The sequence below is a fragment of the Hakea prostrata genome, unplaced genomic scaffold (genome assembly GCF_041222555.1).
Source record: "Hakea prostrata isolate BN-2017 unplaced genomic scaffold, UWA_Hpros_2 contig_12, whole genome shotgun sequence".
In the NCBI taxonomy this organism is placed as follows: Eukaryota; Viridiplantae; Streptophyta; class Magnoliopsida; order Proteales; family Proteaceae; genus Hakea; species Hakea prostrata.
In genome coordinates this window covers 862,392-887,796 of record NW_028291131.1, presented here as the reverse complement: position 1 = coordinate 887,796, position 25,405 = coordinate 862,392, and the positions used below count along the sequence as shown (strand labels likewise).

Here is a 25,405-nt window from a genome sequence, read left to right as displayed (position 1 = left end):
TCAGACAGCCAGTCCCATTCCGAAGCGTTTTTGGAAAGGAAGAACACGAATATTAGTCTGAAATATAGGGTTCTGGATCGATCGAGCTTTGGAGCTTCAGGTAATGGAGAAAGGTGTTGAAAAAGGGAAATTGAGTAGAAAAAGAAGGGACGGAAGGGAGAGAAACAGGGATGAACGACGGTTCAGAGATAAGGTTAAAGAGAGGAAAGAAAAACGACGGAAGTTTGAGGATCGACCAAAAGAAGATGGCATGGTGGTTGTGGAGGAACCTGTAGATGAGCGGGTGGATAATGCTCAGAGCACTGTCTGTACAAATGGAAGTGGTTCCATAGCCAATGTAACTTTGTTTATCAATTTTAACTCTAGTCTTACTAATTTTGTTGTGTGATATTGATGTAGCCACTATTTTTCCTTACTTTCCCATTCTTGAAACTTACAATGCAGCAACAACGTCTCATTCTGCACCATAATGGCTGTCATATTAGAACTTGCGGTAGGGTTGTTGGGAGAAGGCTTGATGCAGGATAACTAGGTTTTCAGACCGAAACCCAGATGAAATTGGTCTGACCTGGATTTTGGTCCTGTAAGGGTTTGTAGTACTTCAGTAATTCTTTCTCATTGTTTGAGTTAGATGCGTAGGAATAGGAGATAGAGAGATATAGTTTGACTGGAATGTAGTTTTAGTTTTAGAGTCTTGTTAGAAACCTTTATTTTCCTTATATATTTTCATGCACCCAACAGAACAGACAGATTCGAAAAAACGTTAATGTTTGGGTTGCTCAACATGAGTGTGTGATCCTGAGACTCCTTTTTCCTTGGTAACTCTAATCTCAGATCCCTTTCTGCATTCTGGCCTCCACCAATTTGGCAGCAGAGCCTAACGACTCCATCAGTCGTATCTCTTTCTCTCTCTTCCCATTCTTGTTAGTCCTCTCTTCATCATCTCCCTTTTTTGGAGGTCTTCAGCAACAGCTGAAGACATTATATTCTTCTTGACTGGCTTCATCCGGTGCTCTTTGCATGTCTTTCCTTGAGAAGAAAACCTTGAGACAGCATACTCAAAGTTGGATTTTTCAAAACCTGAGTGGGCTTTCCAAGTTGTTCCTCTATTTCCAAAAAGCTCTTTGACTATAAGTTATACTGGGAAAAACTCTTAATTAGATACTTAACCCAATTTAGATATATTTGAATCAGAATTTGGTCTTTGATGGCCCTTCTGAATTTTGTAGTTACTTCAGCATGATACAATCAATAAATGGACTTCAATAGTTACTGCTATCTCTCAGCTCAAACAGAATAGGACATATATGGATAAATTGCTGTCTTCTGGCAACTGTAATATATCATTTGAAGTTTGAAGTTATTGGGAGGCCATTAACTGATAATCTATGGATGAATCATTTCATTGTGCTTTGGTAAGACATTTTCTACTGTTGGTTTAGCAAATATCCTGCATTGCAACTATTGTGCAGTACTCTTACCTCTCTTCCTCCACCCAAAAACTTGCCTTCTTTTTCTTCTTCTGGATGAGCTGAATACTATGTCCTACTAGGAATGGATCTTGGATGGATTTCACTTATATATCTTTCATGTTGTTACAGGGTGCTGCTCTGGAATCACTTAACGTGGCATCAAAAGTAGTGCGTGAGACTTCTGCACCCAGTCAACCCTCTCCTATCAAGGTATCATCCACTTCCACCACCAATGAAAATAAGGGAGTTAGTGTTACCAGATCTCATGAGGTTCCTGGAAAATCCAGTACAGATGGGACAACTTCAGCTGCTGGCAGGAATGGAAGTTTGTCTCTTGATGCTTTAGCGAAAGCTAAGAAAGCTTTACAGATGCAAAAGGAATTGTCAGAGAAGCTGAAAAAGATTCCATTGGTAAGTCAAGTAGTAATGCTTACTTGTAATACTTCAGTCTTATAACAATTTTTACTAATCCTGTAGTTTTAATAAAAATCTATGCTTCATTCTGTAATCCTAGTTAGCAAGTTTTTTTTTTTTTTTTTTTTTTTTGTTTATATAATTGAATAAGGGAGCAGGCTCAGATGGTAGTAGCATTCAGCTTGGTTCAACAGACAAGGAGGGAGCTAAATATCAGCTAGCAAGTGCAGCTAGGCAGCAAGGAGCCGTCCCACCTTCTACTGCTACCATTTCGCAGGCAAAATCAAGCATAACAAATGTACCTACTGCAGCTACAGCTTCTGTGAAACCCTCCACCTCTGGCATGACTGCTCTTCCTGGGCTTACAACCCAAGCTAACCTGGAAGCTATAAAACGAGCACAAGAACTGGCCGCAAAGATGGGTTTTCACCAGGACCCAGAATTTGCTCCTCTCATAAACATGTTTCCAGGGAGCACGGCAACTGAGGTTGCTGTCCAGCAGAAGCCATCTAAAGCCCCTGTTCTGCGTTTGGATGCACTTGGCAGAGAGATAGATGAGCATGGAAATGTGATCAATATGTCTAAACCAACAAATCTCAGCACATTAAAGGTTAGATCATCATTTCCCTGTTATTCTGTTGGCCTTTGTAAATTATATTTTAATATTTCTATTCATTACTGTACATACTAAGTACGTGTATGTAATTCATTAGGTCAACATCAACAAGCAGAAAAAGGAAGCTTTTCAGATTCTTAAACCTGAGCTGGATGTTGATCCAGATTTGAATCCTCATTTCGACCCAGGAATGGGTATCAATAAAACCAAGCTGTTGCGACCCAAGAGAATGAATTTTCAGTTTGTAGAGGAAGGCAAATGGGCAAAGCAGGCAGAAATAATCAGATTCAAGGTATTGACTGTTTCAGGATGCTAATGTGGCTTATCGTCTCTTTATCTGTTTCTTTGCTCGATAATATCTCTACCTTATGTGGTTTTCAGAGTCAGTTTGGAGAAGCACAGGCTAAAGAGTTGAAGACAAAACAAGCACAACTTGCAAAGGCAAAGGCAGAGCCCGATATCAATCCAAATTTGATAGAGCTGTCTGAGAGAGTTGTCAAAAAAGAAAAACCGAAAGACCCAATTCCAGAAACTGAGTGGTGGTAAGTTGATCTTGTATTTGTTTGCTTGGCAAGGTGCTTACTTTCTATTTATTGGTCTGTTTGCTTTCAACCATCCGATACTTCGATAAAATTTATGAATTTTGACTTGCTCACTTGCTATTTACCTAATATTGTGTATGGATTAACCAGGGATGTACCAATTTTGGTTTCTGGAACCTATGGCAACTTAAATGAAGGTAACATCACTGGAGGTGAACTTAAAATGGACAAGTTTACAATTTACTTTGAACATCCTCTTCCTATTGAGCCCCCTGCAGAACCTGCTCCACCACCTCCACAGCCTCTGAAGCTTACCAAGAAGGAGCAGAAGAAATTGCGCACACAGAGGCGCTTAGCGAAGGAAAAAGATAGGCAAGAAATGATAAGGCAAGGTTTGTTAGAACCCCCAAAGCCCAAGGTGAAGATGAGCAACCTCATGAAAGTTCTTGGTTTGGAAGCAACACAAGATCCCACCAAGCTTGAAATGGAAATACGTAGTGCGGCTGCTGAGCGTGAACAAGCCCATGTTGACAGGAACATTGCAAGGAAACTCACACCAGCAGAGCGCCGTGAGAAGGAGAGGAAGCTTTTTGAGGATGCAAATACAGTGGAGACCCTTGTGTCAGTTTATCGTATCAATGATCTTTCACATCCACAGACCCGCTTTAAGGTTGATGTCAATGCCCAGGAGAATCACCTGACGGGCTGTGCTGTCATATCAGATGGCATTAGTGTTGTGGTTGTGGAAGGTGGTAGTAAACCTATCAAGAGGTACGGAAAGTTGATGCTCAGGCGCATCAATTGGGCTGCATCAGTGGGGAATGAAGAAGATGAAGAAGATGAAGACAAGGACAAACCTGTTAATAAGTGTGATTTAGTGTGGCAAGGCAGTGTTGCTAAACTGAGCTTCAACAAGTTTCTTGGTCACCAGTGCAGGACAGAAGCTGCTGCAAGGAAAGTGTTCTCTGATGCTGGGGTTGGTCACTATTGGGATCTGGCTCTTAACTATACGGGTGACTAAATATATATGAACAAATGGATGATAGTGGTCTTGATCAAGGTGATTTGTGAACAGGGCTGGCCAATTCTGTTGATCATATTCAAACTCCTTTAACCCTGTTCTTGGAAAGGGTATATCCATGGTTGCATATGGGTTCAGAATGATATTGAAGATGAGAGGACAGAGGCATGGATTTGTATTATTTTGCCTCTTTATGTTCCATCTCTACATCCACTTCTTAACCTACTTAGACCCTTAGCTCCTCTACTCCTATATGTGAGAGTGTTAAGATGAACCTGGAATGTGTTAAATCAGATGGAATCTTAGGCTTCTTCAAATTGAACTAAAAAGTTGAAAATTTTGATGAACCGTCACTTCTTTTTTGCCCTAAAAAAAGTAAAAGAAAGAACAGAAAAGAAAACTTCTCTCTCACAGTGATGAACAATGAGAATGTTCTCAACTAGCAGCAAGAAGAATTGCTACTCAATCAACGCCACCAATGGAGACAAAGTTCTTGTTTGTGCAAGATTTTACTATGGCAGCTATGATCTGAAGTCATCTCCCCCTTCATTTGATCTTCAATTCAATGGTAACAAGTGGGCTACTGTGGAAACTTCAACTAAGCATGAAACATCTTACGAAAACACCTACGTTTTAATGGAGGATGCTGTGAGTGTGTGTTTGATCCAAAGCCAACCCAATCAAATCCCCTTCATATCAGCACTTGAAGTGAGGAGTTTGGCTTCAAAGCATGCATTGTTCTCATCAAGGAGGAGCATTTATGTTCCCAGTCCTAATTATGTTCCAAGGCCTTACCATGTTCCACCTTATGATCCAATAGCTCATGTTCCACCTTATGATCCATCTGTTAATGTTCCACCTTATGATCCATATGCTTATTTTCCACCTGATGATCGATCAATATTTGTATGCTCCACCTGTGACTGCAAGGTAATTTTCTTGTTTCTATTATGATTTGATGCTCAACAAGGTAATTTTCTTCTTTTCTTTTATGATTTGATGCTCAATCTGCTATTCTCACCACCTTCATAGTTGATCATTAAGATTAACAAACTCTCTTATGTTTCAGCGTGGGAGGGACGCAGCCGTCGAGTTACAGTGCAACCGGGAACCAACCTCGCGGATACGCCTATAAGATATATGTTCCTGCCGGCGTCGTCTTCATCTTCGTGGTAATTGTTGTGCTCATAATTCTCCACAGGAGAAGAACCCAAAAAATAGCAGCAATAAATGCAGGTTAGCCACCTTGATTTGATTTAAACACCAAAGCATGCTTTGTATGTATATATGCCTACTCTGATTTCTAACACTTTATAACACTTTAGTTCGCCATTTTCTTGTATTTGTGCCCCCATGACGCAAAAGCGTGTGCTTCACCACCACCACCACCAATGTCTCCCAGATACAGCTGAAGGTGGAAATGAGAAGTGTTTTATTGACAACCTGAAGTCTAGGAGTACTCTGGATCCTCTCCGGCAAAATAGAAATTGAAGGGAAAGAAATTATAGCTGCAACACATTTGATTTTCCAATCTGATATTTTTTAAACAAGCTACACCAACGCCTGTCTGAGCTCACAAGCTGGTCTTCTTTCCGCTTCTTGAAAACCCAGCCAATCTTGTAGAGGAGAATTTTATATCATTAAAGAACGGAAAGATATAAAACATGAGATCTAATGAGAAGAGGATTTGCATTACAGCAGACAGCAAGAGGTAGATGTATGTAATCTATACGTCTCTGAAGCTTGTAAGTGTTCAACAGAATTAGGGTTTCACACCCTACAGTGATGGATCATCCATCAAAGGCATAGAACCTTGTTGCAGAGCATTTCTTTCCATGCCAAGGGTATTTGGTCATAAAATCATCAAAAGTTCCTCACCATTAACGACTAACAAGGAGTGGGAAGTGGGGAGTGGGTTTATTTATTATAGTAGAAAGCAGAAATACATGTTAATACGAAATACTGATGGGCATATCTGAATTCTCAACTTACTAATGCACTTTTTGTTTCAAAAGTCATCTCCTTCTGGATTTGACCTAGAAGGTCCAACTCAGGGCATCAGCTAGAACCTTTTTTGCAGAAAAAGGCTGTCACTTTATATACAGTGGGAAAGATTTTGTTTAACTTAGACAAATGAGCTGTACTAAAGAGCTCCCTCTAGCCAAGTGCCATACGTAAATAACTGAGTTATTTGGGCTATGTAACTTGCCATCTCGTCTTTTGTCTATTGCTCTTGCTTTTTCTCCACACTTACTATATCATTCTGCAAATCTTCCCACACCTCCAGCATCCTCTGTTCACGCTTTTTCATTCCATCTTTTGGCCTCAGCAGTGATTTTGTAAATCTAGCACTAAATTTTGCATTTTCCACGATCATCGTTACGACATTGTCCAACACTTCGCTTAAGATCTCACCAACAGGGATTTTGCTTGGCAGCAGTGCCTACGTGGCACTGATCCAAGCAACGAAAGGTCAGGATTAAAAGTTTGGTTTTTGATTAAATCCTCACCGTGAATTATCAGCATGTGTAACAAAAATCTTTTTAAGTTGTATTAATTTGATTTAATTACTTTAACCCGGACCATGGGATCAACTCGGTTCAAACTAAACTAAATATTAAAAATCATCTTCTTTGTTTAATTGCTCCAAATCAAAATCTTTATTGAACGTTAGCTAAACGATTTTCATCTGTGTTCTGGGACTGGGCGGATCTATGGCTAACGGTTTCTTTGGGAAGAAGCAATGAAATCGGAAGAGGGAGAGAAAACCCATGAATGAATCAAAATGAATAGTTGCAGGGATGCAGTTCAAGTGTCAAAGGGTGTCGCCATTAATGAGGGCTCAAGCTCTAGAAAGAGAACCATGGGTGGAGCAGAGAGAAGATGAGAGTCGACGAGATTCAGAAGAATGCAGGAAGGAAACAGAAAATGGTTGATCATTTCTCAACTCTTCGATTGATGCTTCCGCACCTCCAAGAGGTAATATGCACAGATAATGGGTTCTTTTTCTTCTTCTTTTCATTCTGGGTTATAAGTTTCTGAATGGGTTCGTGTTTAATCAGAAAAAACAGGGTACGAAGGAGAGGATTGTAGACGAAACAATCTCTTACATAAGAAAGCTTGAGCGACATTTGCAGGACCTGCAGGAACCGAAGACAGATGCAGAATCGATTAATCTGCAAACCCACCATGAATCATCCATGGAAGTGACTGTTTCTGGAGAAACAATGGAAGAAGAAAACGCCATCTCTGAATTGTTTCAGACTATCATGGAGGACTATAGCGACTCTGTAATTCCTCCCTTGTCACACCTCTGCTCTTTGCCTGAAACCACCACCACCAGTACCAGATTCAGAGGCAGAAAAGCCCAGTTGCCACAAGAGAGAATTCCAGGGGAGGACACTGCGATGGTGGAACAACAGAGGAGAAAAAAAGCAGCAGAGCTCTATCAAGTTCTTCGAACCATGGTTCCTACCGTCCAGCATAAGGTCAGCTCTGCTCAGTTTTCTTCTTTAACTACAGCCTAGCAACACCCAAGCAATTACATTAGAGGACAGGAGGAGAAGCTTGTAAAAATGGAGGCAGCAAAGAAAGCTTCATCAGTGGAAGCACCAGCATTAATGGTGGCAAAATCAAGTACCCACCAGAATTCTAATTCTTCATCATCAGTAGATGTGATGGTTTCGGCAGATATTGCTTTCTTTGGTATAGAATCGGTTACATAGAAGGGTTTTGCAGTTGATGAGGGTGTCAGAGAATCACTAGGCAGAGGTACTGGCAGCTAACATTAACGCTAACGAACGTTTAGTCTGGATTTTACTTCGGAGCAATTAAACAGAGAAGGGGATTATTAATATTTGGTTTGGTTTGAACCGATCCCACAGTCCGAGTTAAAGCAATTAAACCAAATCAATATCACTTAAAAAGATTTTTATTGCACATGCTGATAATCCACGGTGAGGATTTAATCAAAAACCTAATTTTTAATCCTGACCTTTCGCTGCTTGAAGCAGTATCACATAGGCACTGCTGCCAAGCAAAATCCAAGTGTCGCTGTCTTTTCTTAATTCTCGCGGCACCTGAGATATTCCAGTATGACGAGTGCCTACACTGCACAAAATTAATAAATATAAGTTTTTACTGCAGAAACACAAATAATTACCATATAGCAAATATGTAAAGATCAAAACCGGGATCCACAAGTACCCAATATTATCATCTTAAAAACATGCTTGCTCAACATTACACCCAACAGATCTGAGCAGAAGGCTTCCTTCCAGCAGTAAGACTCATAGTCATGTACTAATCACATACTGTATTGAAAACATAACCAAAATAAGTTGGGTCAAAAGTGCAACTTATCTATGCATTCATGAAAGAAAAAGAAAAAAAAAAGGATTACCTGTTTTCCCCAGGACTTCCAAATAGACGAACTAACACACTGTTCTGCTGGAACTAGAATACCACATCACAACAGAGTATGGCATCATCAAAATTCTTATGCTTCTCCAATTTTTGGTTTTTCAGTTCTGTTCATATGCCTGCCTGCCACAAATGCCTACATATTTTATACATATATTTCTTAGAGTCTCCAAGCATTGAAAATTTTAGCTACAACACTACACAGAAATACTGTACACGTCAAGAGACTGGATTCCTCACTGACATGTCTAGATCTTCATCGACATGTCTATTTCACCGAGCCTCTTTCAAGACAATGCCCAAGATCATCATGCCATTTGACATGTCTCTGAAAGAACGAACCACTCAGCCATATCTCTGAAAGCCAATGGCTACTTCTTCCTGCCTACTTGCAAATAGGACAGCCTGAACAACTCACACCATGAGAAGGTGAAACCAAACTGCTGCACTCTCTTCAGTATTTCAGAGGATACGAATTTTGATTTGGGAAATTTTCAGCCCTGTAGTTTATGAAGAACATCACCCCCTATTGAGTGAACCTGTATCAGTCAGACCCCTTGCTGTTAGTCAATCAGAGTTTAAGCGTAGAAAGGCAAAATTACCCCCTTAACAAGAATGAACCAACCCTGCATTTTCTTCTTTCTCTTTCTGTCCCTTTTAGATAATGTTTAACTTGCCACTTCTGATAAAACATTTCTTTATTTGCAAAGTGAATGGAGATCCAAATCTAGGAGTGAACGTTTCTCACAGCCCACACAGCAGCAGCATGCAGTGACATGCCTGCAACTTGCACCATCCCTTCCTTGGGGAACATACCTCTTACTGCTTCTATACGGACCCAAATTCCAAGCACGTCCTTTCATCCTTGCAAACCCAATGGCTAACCCAATACCTCAACAATTTCAAGCAGCATTGCGGCTACCTCACCACAACAGTTTACTGTTGCTGTGTTTCCTGGGAAACAGCCTCCCTAAATAGTTCTCCCCATCTCTAGGCCAACAATCTCCTACCATTCCTATCTTATAAGGGCCTTCAAGGAAGAAGTTCAGACTGAGCTCTGAATCAGTGGAGATTGGGCAAATGCACAATGTGAAGCCTGCACCTGTATCAATTGTTATAAACCCACCAAAGGAAAGGCCTCATATCTCATTGCATCCTTGGCCAGCTTTGTTACCAAATCCACCAAGACCAAGACCAGGCCCCAACCAGAACACCCGTACTTCCAGACAATACACACCAGGTGGCCTCCCAATGCAAATCTTGCTGCTTCCAGGAATATTGTGCTGTTTTATGCAACAAATCTCCAGTACCAAACTAACCATGATAACTATAATGAGTTTGTGCTAGGGCTTCTGCCTCCCACCTCACATGGCTTGCAACAATGGGTTTGCGGGTGGCCTGAGCCAGAGATGTGGAATCTGGAGAGGAGTCCTGACAGACTCCCCCTCATATCAACCTGGTTGGAACTTTCACATACCCAGAAATACTTATAGGCTTATAGCTGAAACTCTAGACCAGATCAAATCAAGCCAACGGAATTCTGGATACAGGGAACACGGTAGACATGAGAGAAACTGGCATGAATGAAGGCACTGAATCTCCATATGATATTCACTGCATCTTGGATCATCAGGTACAGGTAGAGAAATGTGTACTGATAAGGAACAAAGAGAAGGAATCGTGATTGAGGTTGTGAAATCAAACTGCTGTACTGTCTTCAGTATTTCAGAGGACATGAATGTTGACATCTCATCCTACTCCATCAAGTACACAGTAAATTCAGCAAGGTTGGTGTCATATAATCATTTTGGTCTCAGCAACCTCTTTTATCCATGCTTCATGGCAAGTATCTGGTGCCTACAGTCAATTGTTAGACTGGATTAGTCATCAGTGTAGTGTCAATTTATGAAACCGATGATAATATATTTTCAAAATTAAAAAAATAATAATAATAATAAATGGTAGGACTCAACAAGATCCCTGGCATACCGCATACTGGTAAAAGTAAAAATAGAGGCTTCCATTCTAAATGCAGCAAGTATAATTCTTTGGTAACTGAATAAATAATAAATAAAAACATTACTTCTGAACAAGCAAACCAATAAACCCAACCTTTTTTAGAATGTAACATGAAATTTGGAACAGGCACATCAGCTAAGGATCTTCACTGCTGGGTTATTCATAGTAATAGAAAACTACCAACGTATCCAAGTAAACAAGATAAGCACTAAAGGGAAAATGTTCACGAATATGGGGGTGAAATAAAGAGAATCAAAATTTTAAAAAATAAATAAATAAATAAAGGAGAAGAACAACTCATCACATAATTAACTTAAAAACTAAGCTTTGGAATAAGAAAACGATCAGCCTTTAAAACAGACAGAGTCTACTAACTTAAAACAGATAAACATGGACAGTTAAGTAATTTATACAACTTGTTCAATTGAAATAAACCAAAAAACACTCAAAAGAACAGAGTGGAAACCGCATTAAAGAATTAGGATACAAGTTGGCCTGATGTGTACATCGTTCCTGTAAAGCGACTGTTTCAAGTTTATTCATTGGTGTCGGCATGGAGATCAGCCTACTGCAGCACCTATATGGATGGATTTAAGTTAAACAAGCAACGTAAAAGCTCCCAAAGAAACAAACAAAACCAATAAAAACAACTAAGCTGCACTACTGGTGGTGCCCCTCGTCAAAACAACACTCTGGCAATGTGATAGCCTCTAAACTTGTACTCGACCCACATAAGTGCTACAGTGAGCAGATGGTCCTCACACTCAAGCTCCTAAGTATCCTGGTCAAAGTCCTCACGGTCTTGCCCCCAACATAATGGTTTCTGTGGGCACATTCCCAAACAACAAGTCCAAATTCTTGGCATTTTAAACACTAGAGCTGACCAGTTTTCGAGGGAGAGCTCCCAAAATGCCTTTACCCTTGTTGTCAATCTGATGTTGTGGGTTAACCAGGAGGTTAAACCTCCGAAAACTAGATTGCTTGAGCTGGAAGCTTTTCAACATTCCCACAAATACGGCTCAGAATCTTGAAGATCTATCCAGCCCCCAACCTGGCCCAAAGAGGGCCCAAGCCACCCATGAGATACAGCTCAACTAAGAGGGGCCAAATCCATCCAAGGGGTAGATTGGTCATTTCCTACCCCTGTATTGAGTATAAATGGTGACCAAGTCCAGTCTAATTAGTTAAGTAAGTTTTATTTCCTAATTCGGAATCCTAGTGGTTGAGTAATTGTGGTATTTATTTGTTCCCATTTTGGTTTGAAATTCTAGATTGGCAAGAGTCTTGTTGAGTTGTTTAAATTAGGAAACAGTTACTTCCTTAAGAGCCTTATTTGAGTTTGTTTCAAATTAGGAAAGAGTATTTGAGTATACTTAGAGTTGGGTGACTATAAATAGCCTAAGTCATTCCTGCATTTGGCAATCTTGATCATTGAATAAACCAGAGCTTTGAGAATTGGCTTGAGAAGTCGTGGGATCCTGAGGGAAAACCTGCGACTGGCTATTGTGCATTGTTTCTTCAACTTCAAGGCCATATTCACTGCTTCAAGCATTCAATCACAGAGTTTCTGCAAGTTCCTTCATTTCAAGAAAGTGGAAAACGCCACCCAAACCCTAATCCTCATCATCTCTGTCCGCAGCCATTACAGCACCCTCCCCACAATCCCAGACCCTAATAACAGCCCCAACCCCATCGCAAATCACCCATTCCCCTTCCCCTACTGGACCAGCAGCTTCTAGCTCCTTCCCTAGCACCTGTAAGCCCTCCACCTATCCTCCCAGTTTCTGCAATAGCAGCAGCATTCTCCCTTGGTTAGCCCTACCTCCTCAGCCCCTCCAGACCCCAACCCCCCCCCCTCCTAGGATCACATCTAACCCTGGAACACAGCCCCTGAATTATTTGTCCCATTCAGCCTGTTTTAATTTAATCTGGAATTTTCTGCACTTCATCTTCTTCAAGAGAAGTTGCAGAATTTTCTGAGTATTCAGAAAACCCTAAAACCTTCATACCCCAGCCCTCTCTCCTCTGGACAGCATCTGATTTATTAATTTAGCAGTAATAGTAGTTCAGATTTACAAAACCAGCAACCCTAGACCCATCCTAAACACTAGCCGAAACCCTAGTTTACCCTAAAAACCCTAATTAAGTGCTGGACCCATCCCAGAAGATCCTGGGTATCTAACCCTAAAATCTAGGGTTATGTCACTTAGAGTTCATTAAATTCAGCCATGTGCTTAATCACTGACAGTTTGCCTACTTCAGGGTATTCAGGTTCAACAAACTAAGCTACAGCAGAAAGGCAAGAACTCCCTTTTTAGCTTTTTCTTACATCTAATCCCAAGTGGTCACTAGCTCAAGTTCTAAACTGTTCTCTTGGTACTATAATTCTTTGGTTATGGTTTGTTATTGATGGACAACTAACTACCCTTGATTTTGATTTTGATGATAAAGATATCATTTCATTCCCTGGTGGGTTCAATCATCTGACATTACTAGCATCTAGTGTCTAAAATTACACATCGTTATCAATTCGTTCATGGGCAAAGACATGGATCTGAAGGTATATATTCAAAAATGGAGAAGGCTGCTGAGATTTCACTAGGTTGCAACAATTTTTTGAGCCATGTAATGAACCAATTAACCGACTGGTTTGATTGGTTTTGGGTAAGTTATGATCAACCGTGTGGGCTAAGTTAGGGCTAGGATAGTGTCCATTTTTCATAATTAGGTGACAACAATTAGTAGCACATGCAAATTTTTAGAAACTGATCGTGGTTTCTAATTCTGGTAAGCGTTAAGGTTGGAAGTTTCTACTTTAAAGCCTCCTAATTTTGATTCCTTACTTCATTTCATTCCGATAAGTGATAAGCTTAGAGAAAGTCGTTTGAGGTGGCACAGCCACGTTCAACGGAGACCTATAAATGCTCCTGTTCGGAGAAGTGATATAATCCATATTGAAGGAACTAGAAGAGCTAGGGGTAGACCTAAGATAACCTTAGGAGAAGTGGTGAGAAAGGATATGTATAGCTTAGGCCTTGTATCTAGCATGGCCTCGAACATAACTGATTGGAGGGCAAGAATCCATGTAGCCGACCCCATTTAGTTGGGACAAGGCTTATTGTTGTTGTTGTTGTTACTTCATTTCATTCCGATATAAAAATACAACATTGAGGACCCAGGACAGCCATGATGTTGTTTATTTTGTTGTCAGCATGCTGCTTCTACAAAAGTAATTCCTCGGTGTTAATGATCCTTGGACAGGGACCTATTGCTGGACCCTGGTGACTTCCAAGGTTCAAAATTCAAAATTTTGACCAACTCAATCAAAACATGGAAATTTCGGCAGCAAGTCTCGATGAGTGGTTTTGGCCATATTTTGATGGGTTTTTTATGTAAACTATTTCCAGCAGTTGCACAGGGCCTACAGATACTTCCCCAAACCTTAGAGCCTCTAATTGATCTGGGGGTATTTTGATCATTTTTGCAAATTTCGTGGAGTCCTAGGTCAGGGTTCCATTGAGCTCAGTCAGCAAAGCTTAAAGTATCGTGTATCAATCAGGTGATTTTAAGAGATGTTTCGCTTCATATTGTATTGTACCACAGATATGTATCGACAGGCACAATTGAATGGAAATGATCAAAATACATAAGGTAATAGTCTATTTCAAGCAAAAACAATAGACAGCTCATAAATAATCATTTTATCATGCACCTATTACTTAAACATGTGTACTTCGTAATCACCAACAAGACATAGCTAATAAGTCTCTGGTGGTTCGATCATTGCTCATACAAGTACAAGGTGTACAAAATGTTTCGATCTAACCAAAATAAGATTTGAGTCCTATATTTACAATGTCATGTACTCTGGCAGTCTGGCTACACAACAGCATTTGTTGACACCTTCCACAACTACCAGAAGAAGAAAGAGTAATACATAACACCAGGATACAATGAATAACAACTTCATAACTGATCAATGGAAATACTACAAGACATAGACCCAAAAATCAAAAGGAAACAATTCAATAAGCCAAAAATGGACAAAGTTTCTTCAATGCTTGAGTTTTGACATGGTCTCCAATGAGTTCCCATTTTCATTATCTGAAATTCCTCAACTCTTCAAGAGGTTGTTTCAAATACCAATACATAATGCTTGCGGTCAAAGTTAGGATCATCTTCTGGTTCATCTAGAGGACCAAACCAACATATTAAGTTTCAAAAGATAATTGTTCAACCAAAAAGCTTATAACGAAACAAATACAGATCAATTAAATGTTTAAAACATAATGGGTTAATTCAGCTACCCCAAAACATAACCCCCTCCACCCGTCTTCTACATTTTCCAAACAAACCAAACACCCCTACCACCACTGTCCATCACTGCCACTGTCCATCCCTCTACCCCTACCACATTTTCCAGTCAGTAAGCCTATTACAGCCAACTACAAATTAAATCACCAGCATCCCAGGGCTTCATGGAAGGACCAATCACATTGAACTTAGTCAGCATTTCATGTGTAGTGTTATCATGAAAAAGCTCATTGTTACACCTTTGGTCTCCTCTACTTATCAGCTAGATGGTTTGTTTACCAAATCTCTTTTTGGAGTCTTTGGACTTGCCTTCTATAGGACTTGTTGTAAGTCCATCGTACTTCTTGTTGTCTTCCTTAGTAGTTTCTGGATAAGTTTGTTCCTACTTTTTATCTAATTAAAATTTTCCTTTTTACACATAAGATTGTAAACTGTAATCCTCGAACGTATGTATGACCAAGGGTTGGGTTACAACAACCGATTCTCTTCCATTGTCTTCTTATCATAATCCTCATCACGTAACTATAGGCAAAATACACACATGTGGATGCATTGAAGCATGAGACCAAAATGAAGCAAACAATAATCTATATATTTCTTAATCCTCATATCAATTTGTGATATACCTTTCGTGAATGTCCAGAGCCTGTTCTTGCAGTAGTGGGAGGATTGAGCTACAGCATAACCAAAAGACTTTCTGGTTGGTCAAAACAGATTTATGTAGCCAATAACTTGAAGTAGAAATTAAAACAATCAAAAAGACATACAGAAAATTCGACAGCATGCCCAACTAGTTCCCAGCATATAGACAATCATAAAAACTTCGTGAAATGAGTCAAATATTGGAAGGATATTTGTAAAATTGAGTTTCTATACTTACTCTAGAGAAGACACCATAAAATTCAATTTTGGAATGGAGATTATTATTACAACAATTTCATGAATTAACGTATCCAAGCACAAAATAAAACCATGGAATCTTAAGTAGACTGCTGGAGAAGATAAGAAACTACATCTCTATTTCAAATATATTAGTAATTTCATATTGCATAGTGGGCATTAAATGCATCAATAATAAATAAGCTCAAAATTGTGTTCTAGCAAAATTTCAGAACTGAGGCTACAGATCTTGGATTTCAGGCCCTCATTCACTTGAGGCTACATTACCCGCTCACCCCTTCTTGATGGATTCCGATAAGATTTAATCAGAACAGGCACGGTCAGAGTCCCATAGAAGGTGAGGGCTGGGAATGGGTCTCTTGTGTAAGGCAGAAATTTACTTATTAATTCCAACGTGGGAACCTGTTCACAGCACCAGTATGATTGGAAGTTGCAGGCCTAAACCAATAAGGAACTGAAAAAAGACACTGACACCTCCAATCACCAAATTGTGATTTAAATTTAGAAAATCCTTAGCTCTTACACTAGTATTTGCATGCCAACCATATGCTCAAATCACAGGGACTGGGGGATGCATCAATTTGTTAACTACTACTGAGTGGCAGAATCCATGTTGGGCTGTTGAAATCGAACAAGGGCTAGCTCTTTAATTATTAATAAAGTCCCATAATATGATAAACGGAAAGAGAAGGAGAGGAGGTGAAAGTATCCTCTGTTTATCTTAGCTCTCTATACATTGGATAGAAAAATTATGAAGTTAAGCTATAAAGTTAAGCAAGCATGAGAAACCTATCAGCTTATTTATTGACATCGAATAAGCCTCAGGGTCTCAACCAAACTGGGGATGATGTAATATTTCGCAGCAGAGCTTCAATAAAATTACTACTTCTTTTTACAAGATTGAGCGTACCTGAAGAAATCAGTGTGAGCATAGCAAAGTAGACCTGGGCTAGACCTTGAGAATCTGATATTGATATGAGCCACGGATGGAGATAGAAACTGAGGTTCAATTTCGAAAACAGTGGAAGAGGATTGATCAACAATGTGAAACAAGAAACCCTTCTTCTGCAGACTGCAACTGGTCACGAAATCTGAAGAACCCCTTTCTTCCCTCTTTTTTGAAGTATAGTTTTGATACGTATCGGTTGTATTGATATGTATATGCTCAATTGCTCATATCGCTGTATATCGGTGCAATACATATCGATACAATTGATACACATCGTAAGTGTACTGCGTGTTCTTTATAACAAAAAAATAAATAAATAAAAAAGCCCTGCATTGCAGTATCGTGTCGCTTCGCACCATATAGACCAGTATGTGTCAATATGTATCATTTGTCTTGAATTTACTTAAGATTAACTTTTTGAAAACAAAACGTCTCGGTGTATTGTACCATCTCTCAGCATATCGGAAAACACATTAAGAGATGTGACAGACAATATGGAAAAATATTTCTCTAGTTGTATCAATGGCTATGATACCGATACGTATCCGGCCAATATGAAACAATATGGGCCAATACTTTAAACTTGGTTGTCAGGATCCTAGGTCCTTTTTTTTCTTTCTTATTTGGGTCATTATTTTGTGATTTATTAAAGAGCCCTTGTCTAGGTGTGAAACACAACTTTGGAGTCTTTGGAAAGTCAACTAGGGTTGGGATTTGGGAAGAGGTTGAATAGGGCGGTGGGAGATTGTAATCCTAAAATAATTTGAAGTTAGGTTGAGGAATTTGAGGGTTATAGGATTTCAATTAAAATTAGAGTTTAGGATTTCTAGAGGTTGAAGATGAATTGCAGGATGAGTTCCTTGATGGATCCACCCCACAAACCATGTACCACTGCATCTATCTGATCCTCTCCTCTAAATGGTGGACAAAAACTTCCCATTTAATGATGTCCAACCAACTATTCAGGCAGTCCGCTGCTAGGAATTTATAGGTGTTATTGTCAGCGTGAACTATATCCCAAACCAGGGAATGTGCCACTGTAATCACTGTAAGAGGAGAATGGATGAACTAGGTGTGATGGATATCCAAAGATGGAGTCCACAAATGATGCACCTGCTCCTGGTCCATCCTCATACCAACGTGCGGACAGACTAGTAGCAGATGACCTCCCACATATCCCTCATAACCACTCTCAAAGGAAGGGCCACCAGCAACTCCATCATATGCTCCATAAGGTTTTGTCTTGGTTTGGCACCAATTCACAATTTAAGCCGGAACTTGAACACTACTGCAAAATATCACAGAACTTAGTCGAGTTTTGAGCATTTTAAAAAAGGTCCATTTAGGTCGGTGCGAGGGAAATGGTCCATCCCCGTTGAAAAACTAAAGCATAAAATTTCGCTATAGAGGTTTGAGGTTTCATCTCGGGTTGGCAAAAAACAGAAATTTCAGTCAAAACTTAACACTGGTGACTCCTTGAGGTGGGACACCTAGAAGGTCCCTCTATATAACGATTATTTTGCCTTGGCGAGGTTTTTAGAAGATTCATGCCTGCAACCAAGACACCCAGATACTGCCTTCTCTGAGATTACTTAGTTTCTGGTTTTTTCAACTAACCTTCCAGGCTTCCACTTCCATTACCTTATCTTCCAGCCCAGTGAAGCATCACCTTTCACCATCTTTTGAGCACACCATCCCCACCCTAAGCCTCATACTTGATACTTGTTTCGACCCATTCTGCCCAGTAGATTGACTACTACAGGAAACAAAGCTGTCCCAAACCCTGTTGAACTTGGCAGAGTACCAGTTGCAAACCTGTTTTAGCTTATAACCCAAACTACTCATACCCTATCCTATTGAACTGAACAGTTCTGATGCAGATACGCAGCCTTGGACCCTATTCCCGAGCTTTTTCTGCATAATAACACATAATACCAAACTGCTCTGGGCCTATCCTCTTGAACTGAACACTTCTGATGCAGATACATGGCCTTGGACCCTATTCTAGAGCTGTTCATAATAACCCAAACTACCCCAGCCCTATCCTATTGAACTAAACACTTCTGATGCAGGTACTTGGCCTTGGATTGACCCAAACCCAGCTGGATTCCCATACCAAGATGTACCCAATTAAGTAATGGATCTAATAGACTTTAAGAAAATTATGTCTTTTTATTTATTTTATTTTATCATATTCATTTTAGAAGTTGGGTTCGTAGAATATTTGGGTTTTAATTCTTTTAGTTTCCTTATTGGGTCAGTGTCCTAGTTAGAGAGAGACTTACTTTAGGAGCCAAATAACTTCCTCGATGTATGACGCAATGTCTCATAGAATAAATCAAGTTTATGGTTTGCGGTTTGCGGGCTGTGGTGTCATGTCCACTCCACCCCCTCCCTTTTTTCCTTTGTCCGATGTGATTTCCCCTTCACCTTTCTTTTCATTGTTCTACCATAGCACTTCACCCTTGGTTGGCATTACTCATCCAGTTTCCAGATTATTATTTTTGGGACAGGTCAGACCTTCAATTCTATCCTACATTATGTAGGAAGTAAGCTAATGGGAAACAAGCTTCCCAAGGCCTCTTACCTACCAGACATGACAAAAACATAAGATGTTTTATGTTGCTGGTTTGGATATGAACTGTTTTGTGGATTGTTGGCTTCGGAAACTCATGAAAGTTTGATAGATGGGCAAAAGTAGTATCCTGTCTTGACTCTTAGAAGACAAGGAATTTCTCCATTTGGATATAATGGGTAATAATGCCTTACTCATTACTAAGACAACTTTATGAAATGGACTTTTATACTAATCAATCCAAACCATCGAGCATCTTTTACATATTAAGCTACAAATGTTAAGTATAGATCTTTCGTTTTGACCTTTGGCATACGGTTCTTGGTAACATGGAAACAAATCTAGGTTTCACAAGCAATCAACAGAACTGATGAGCACATTTATGTGTGAAATCTTAGGGCATAAAGCATGCATTTTATACACTTAGAGTGGAGTTACCTTGGGTTTTATGTTGTTTTTGTAGATTTTAGGACTTTTCAAGATTTAAGCAAATATTAGGAGTTTTGGGCTTGAATCATGCTATTTTACACGTCAAGAAGTCCATTCAAATTCTCATATGCAAAAATGGGCCTGATCTAGAGCATGATGGGCTAGAGATGTGTGATTATGGGCCAACTCCGAAATATTGAAGAGATAAAGAAGGCAAATTTGATCTACGGCTGAGATTTTAAATCAAATCTATAGAGATATTATTGAGAGATTCCAAATGGAAAAGAGTCCTTGAATACCTCAATATCTTATTTCCTATCTTGGATTTAATTAAAGAAAGAAAAAGAGGAAAAAGAATTATATTCAGAAAGAAAAAGAGGAAAAATCCCGTTTTTGAATGCCTCTGTCCAGTTTCGATCAAACCCTTCATCGAACGGTCATCCGATGTCCGATCGTGCTGATTTTTGGAGGAGAGCTTCACGACTACTTAAACCTCAAATCCAACGGTGGAATTATGCATCTGATCTCTCTAAGTCGGAGCGATTAGTACGTCAAAACCCTAATTGGCTGAGTCAGATAGAAACCTTGAGTTTTATTCAAATTAAGCCGTGCTTCATATCTCATGTAAACTCTATAAAAGGAGAGCATACTCCATCAAAGGGGAACATGTTCTAGAGCTTAGTAGAAGCATTCTTTCTTCTCTCTTCAGTTTATTTAGGCTTTCTCTAGTTTTCTTTGCTTGCATTTGTGAGATTTAAATTTCTAGATTGAATGTTTAGGTTTAATTTTTTTATGTAATGCAATTCAAGTTCAAGTTTCAAGTTTTTAGATTCGTTTTTCTCTGGGTCTAGCAATTGCAGATTTAGATCATTCTAGATCTAGATCTGGTTGTTAGGGTTGGTTGAGATTCGAATCGTTTGTTCAATTCGCAAGTAAGTAACCTTCTTTATTAATCTTCTCTCCTCCCTCCATTCCTGTTTCTATCTACCCCTCCATATTCTTAATTTAGGATTTACTTTCAGCAGTTACTTATTGTTCTCCCATCCCCTGGTTCCTTGATCAGAGATGCCTACAGCCGTGCCTCTCTTTGGTTAAGGCTTCCTTTTTACTTTCTGCAATTTACTTTCTGTTATTTACTTTCAGCAATTTACTTTCAGCATTTATTTATTGTTCTCCCTTCCCCTGGATCCTTGATCAGAGATGCCTACAGTCGTGCCTCTCTTTGGTTAAAGCTTCCTTTTCCTTTTATTGCTTTGTTTATTGCTCTGTTATTTACTTTCTGCACTGTTTTTTTTCTTTAATATCCATTTCCCCGATCGGTGGACTGTAAGCTACGGCAAAGGGTCCACAGTCAAAGTCATTATTATTATACTCCCCTTCCCTTGATCCAGAGCTGACACTCGGATCACTTCCCTTTTCCGTTTTATTTTTATTGTTCGCATTTTTTTTTTCTGTCTTTTATTTATGCATTGATTGTGTTTAATTTATTTTTCGTTTCAATTCAATTGCATTAGATGTATAGATTTGGATCGTTTAGTTTAGTTAATTAGTTAACAAAAAATTGAATCATTCCACTCTCGCATTACTATTAAGAAGTTGAATTATAAGTGGCATATCTCCTTGAGATCGACCCGTTAGCTACACGATACCGTGCGCTTGCGGTTACTTTTAAATTTCACAAACAAGAACCTTAGGGGAGTTTAAAAGACAGCAAGCTTTGACAGGTTTTGACCAATTTCGACAATGTTATGGAGACTTTGATAATCTCCACCAGTAAATACAAAACTTGACCAGTTTCAGTAGTATCGACCAATTTTGACTAGCCCATCACGTTTGGGGTCAAAAGATACAAGGTTTCAGAGTGGGTTCAATCAGTTTTAACCAAACTATGGTTCTTACTCGGAAGACTCAGTTTTGTGCAATTATTGAGATTATTTATCAAGCCTATTTCTGAATGAGTAGTAACATCCTACAATGACTCGGTTTATGCCAGATTGCTCTCTTAATAAGTTGCCATATATTATATATATGTTGCCTAGTCTCAAGGCATAAACAATGGTAAAGGTAATTGTAGATTTGTAGCCACTATCAACAAATAGACAATAGAAGTATTGGTGAACCACGTCAAGGGAAATTTGTCGAAGAGTAATTGATGCAGCACAACAAGTCAGTGTTCACAGCTATTATTCTTCCTATTTGGTAAGTCTAGCTTGCAAAGAGATTAAATAGGAGATGCTGTTTTGAGTGGAAGTTCTAAAGATAATGTAGAATTTTATTATTTATTTATTGGGATAATTATGTAATCAGATTTTTAACTTCGTCATCAGTTTTAGTTAGTTTTAAATTGCCAATAGTCATACTAGAGTTAGTTTCTAACAATAGCAAGCATTGTCCTAACTAAATGGAGTTGGCTACATGGATCCTCGCTTTCCAAACAACCCTATCTAAGGCCATACTAGATACAAAGCCTATGCCATGCATATCCTTTCTCACCACTTGAAATTATCTTGTTGAGGATGGAATAGAAAAACTGAACAAAAGTTTAAGCTTTGTACCTCTGCAGTCCGTCCTCTCTCTCTCTCTCTCTTCTTCTTCTTCTTCTTCTTTTCTTCTTATGAGTGTTCTTCCCCCTCTTTGCCTGCTACAACCTCTTAAGTCTTCTCAGTTTTCTTTCTTGTTTTCTTCTTCCCTGTTCTGTCCCTCCCCTCCCCCCCCCCCCAAACCAATTAGCATCAGTGCCAAAACCTGGGAGAGAGAAACCTGGGTGAATTCTTCTCTCTCTAGTGGACTCTTTAACCTTGTTGTCTCTCTTAGCTGTTTTTCTTCTTGTCCCTCAGAACTTTCTAGCCGTTATATCCTTACTTCCTTTTTTATTTCCCCCTATTCCTTTTCTTATTGATTGTGGCCAAACAATGTTGCAGCAACCCATCATATCATGTTTTTGTGGTGCCAATCAAGTGAGGCAAATCTTTTTTATGTAACTCTAGGACGAGTTTTTTTAAGGAGAGAAACTGAAGCAATACAATCAGTCATTGTTCACGCTACTATAACATGAACAGTAACATAGCAGATTATTCTTCCTAAATGGGGGACCCTGAGTCTAGCTTGCAAGGAGATAAAATAAGACATGTTTAGCATGGGGGTTTTAAAGATAATCTCAGATTTTATTATCTATTTATTGGGATAATTATCTAATCAGATTTATTTTTCTTTCTTCTTCTTTTTTTTTTTTTTTTTTTTGGGGGGGGGGGGGGGGTAGGGTAATTAGTATTAGTTTTAGTTAGTTTTAATTGCCAATAGTCTTACTATAATTGTTTTCTTATTAAGGTATACTCTTTTATTATTTTAACACTTGTAATCAGATTATTGAGGATGAATTAAAGCTTGAACTTTGTATATTTGCAGCCCCCCTACCTCTCCCATCTTCTGTACTTCTTATGAGTGCTTTTCACTCTTCTCCTGCTACTACTGAGACTTCTCAGATCTGTTTCTTGTTTTCTTCTTCTCTATTCTGTCCCCCATTAGCAAGATGTGGACAATAGGAAATAAAGGCTGTCTCAACAAATAGATTATAACAGATTTACATTGTCCAATATTTAAGCATGAGTTATGAAGTATAACTCATTAAATGGTTACCTTATGATGGGTATCGTTACAGCTGCTTTATATAATGTGGTGCCACATAAATCCTTTAAAACATGTCTCCCAGTAGGGAAATTTGGAGCACTGGAAGGATTGATTCGCTTTGGGAAAGGAATAACTGTGACATATGCAGCTTGTACTTCTCGTCTTCCTGTAAAGCATATAAATTATCAAACAGAAGAAGTTTTTAACTCCAACAGTGGACAAAATAAGCAACAATTAAAATCCCAAATGGTAGAAATTGGGTGATCTCTTAATATCCTAAATACATCTTTAACTTTCAAGAGTAAAGTTATTAGCGCACATCATCCAAACAGGACACACTTTTAAAAAACCATGATATCATACAAAGGCACATCTTGACCAACTTATTTTATCACTTTTAGCTTAGAAGTTCCTGACAGCATAGCATCATCCTTGTTCTTATAAATTGGAAAGATGAATTGTTTGTGACTTGATTGGAAAACCATTTTATTGCAAAAAACAGAAGAAAGATGATGTAACCAGGGTTGGGCCCAAAAACGACAATTAAAGCTGACCAAATACCCCATGGGAATTTTGGAAATTTTCCAAGCCCCCTTTTGGGGCTCAATATGGGTCTTGACTAATCCCCTCGATCCAAGTCATGGATGTACTTTCGGTTTTCTGTTTGAGAGTTAATAGTCCGTTTAAAGTTGTTGGGTTAGTTAAGTGTGGATAACATTCCTTATCTAAAGAGGATCTTATCTTTTAGTGTTTGTTTTTATTTGGAAGTTGTTAAGTGTCCTAACAAGATTCCAATCGAGGGGTTGTGAACTTGTAGTAATTTAATTCCTTTTTGAGTGTAATAGTCTAGTGTTGGGATCTTCATCCATTAAGGACTCCCAACCCAAGTTTCTTTTATTTTAGGCTATAAATAGCCTCTTCTTGCATTGTAATTAGAGAATTGAGTGGGAGAGTTGTGGGAGCCCTAGGGGTGACCTACGGCTGGTTTTGAGCCACTGTTTCTGCAATTTTCAAGTTTTTTCTCCTTCCTCAAGCACTCAAGCAACAATTCCAGCAAACTTTCTCAGCATACAAGTACAGGCCTTCCCCCCACCCCGTCCCTCTCCTGCGCAACCATTCCCATCCCCCATCCTGCTGCCGCACCAAACCAGCAGCCCCTCTACCTCCTGTAAGCCCTAGAATGCCCTTCCCCTTTAGTTCCCTGCAACTCCAGCCCCTTCCCCTAGCCACCGTTACCTTCACCCACTCACCCTCTTCCCCACGGCTTCAAAATCCCAACCCTATAAGGATTCCCCTAACCCCTGCTCTGTTTCAACCCATTCTACCCTCATTAGAATCGCATAAGCCCCTCGGTGTCATCCCTACTGTTATTTTCTTCCAAACAGCCCTGCAACCCTAACCTTAGAAAAACCTGCACTTCATCTTCAACCTTAGAATTCTGCAGGATTTTTATAAGTTTCCAGAAATCTGATTTTGTTAAAGTCTGATCAATTGGACCTCAATCTAGTTGAAAGGACAGTAATATAAGTCAGTTCCATACAGCAGAATCAACAGGGAGAGCCTTCTTTCACCCCAGCTGAATCCATTGGAACCCTAGTTTTGTGTTGGTTCTTACCTAAGGAGATCTTGAAGATCTAAGCCAAGCCCCTGGGTTACATTAACAGACATAACTTGAATACCTAGAAAAAAAATCTACGGAGATTGCTGCTTTATTCCTCCATCATGGTAAGAAACAAAAACTGTCAGTAATACCTTCAATTGTCCCCATACATAGCAAAACTGTTACAATACTATATTCATGCACTAGCTTCACGAAATGGATCTTCAAGAAACTGAACATACGATTTCCAATAAAAGAAAAACATTGCAAGTAGGGAATGGTCTGTATCCTAAAGCAATACAACGGTGAAGAGAGGAAAAAATGATACCCTAATAGTCAATTCCTTGGAAATGCTCCTAACTTAAGAATTGGCGCCATGTGCCAAAAACTGAACCAACTGATCACATTTAAAGAACAACTAGCCTTGCCCCAACTAAATGGGGTCAGCTACACGAATCCTTGCCTTTTTTTCAATCAGCTCTATTTGAGGTAAAACTAGATACAA

At 39.3% G+C, this 25,405-nt stretch overlaps 1 protein-coding gene and 1 long non-coding RNA gene across 8 annotated transcripts in view; one reads left to right on the top strand and one right to left on the bottom strand.

The window, feature by feature from the left end:
• LOC148999391 (protein RDM16-like) lies at positions 1-5,817 on the top strand. The gene is made up of 6 exons (XM_089141196.1): positions 1-337; positions 1,602-1,883; positions 2,038-2,496; positions 2,600-2,794; positions 2,884-3,044; positions 3,195-5,817. Exons 1-6 carry the CDS (start codon positions 104-106, stop codon positions 4,063-4,065), a joined length of 2,202 nt encoding a protein of 733 aa, XP_088997322.1. The 5' UTR covers positions 1-103; the 3' UTR covers positions 4,066-5,817.
• Positions 5,818-6,983: 1,166 nt separating this feature from the next.
• The window catches only part of LOC148999390 (uncharacterized), a 29,853-nt gene continuing 11,431 nt past the window's right edge, over positions 6,984-25,405 (bottom strand). For 2 of the 7 annotated variants that reach the window (XR_016170948.1, XR_016170951.1), the window contains 5 exons: positions 23,310-23,466; positions 15,447-15,494; positions 8,468-10,344; positions 8,272-8,378; positions 6,984-8,175 (listed from right to left, as the gene is read on the bottom strand). This is a non-coding gene — a long non-coding RNA (uncharacterized LOC148999390). Of the gene's footprint in view, positions 8,176-8,271; positions 8,379-8,467; positions 10,345-10,599; positions 11,084-15,446; positions 15,495-23,309; positions 23,467-25,405 lie in introns of all 7 variants that reach the window. The other 5 variants (XR_016170954.1, XR_016170949.1, XR_016170952.1 and 2 more) reach the window with 5 other exon arrangements.